Source organism: Penaeus monodon, chromosome 20 (genome assembly GCF_015228065.2).
Source record: "Penaeus monodon isolate SGIC_2016 chromosome 20, NSTDA_Pmon_1, whole genome shotgun sequence".
In the NCBI taxonomy this organism is placed as follows: domain Eukaryota; kingdom Metazoa; phylum Arthropoda; class Malacostraca; order Decapoda; family Penaeidae; genus Penaeus; species Penaeus monodon.
The window spans coordinates 32,881,200-32,881,484 of NC_051405.1; the positions used below are offsets into that span (position 1 = coordinate 32,881,200).

The 285-nt window shown below is 57.2% G+C and overlaps 1 protein-coding gene across 1 annotated transcript in view; it reads right to left on the minus strand.

The window, feature by feature from the left end:
• The window catches only part of LOC119585977 (zwei Ig domain protein zig-8-like), a 37,271-nt gene that overhangs the window by 10,166 nt on the left and 26,820 nt on the right, over window positions 1–285 (minus strand). Inside the window, exon 3 of the mRNA XM_037934690.1 lies at window positions 61–271. Within this exon, the coding sequence (XP_037790618.1) occupies window positions 61–271 (211 nt within the window). The remainder of the gene's footprint in view (window positions 1–60; window positions 272–285) is intronic.

A 285-nucleotide genomic window follows, 5' to 3' on the forward strand; every position in this document is an offset into this window, starting at 1 on the left:
CATTAAAGATCGGGCAAGAAAGAAAAGGACAGCTTCTCCGCACTTCGCCTCTTAACTCACCGATAACGTTGAGATGAACCAGCATGGACATCTTCGGCTCGGTGGAGATCTGGCACTCGTACGTCCCCGCGTCCCTCTCCTGCACGTATTTGATGACGAGTGTCCACGTGCCTGTGTCCGGCGTGAAGTGGACGGTCAGGCGGTCATCCCGGACGAAGGTGTAGCGGTCCACTGTGAGTATGTCGGCGTCCCTTTGTCTGACCCACGAGACCTGCGTTGTGGGGG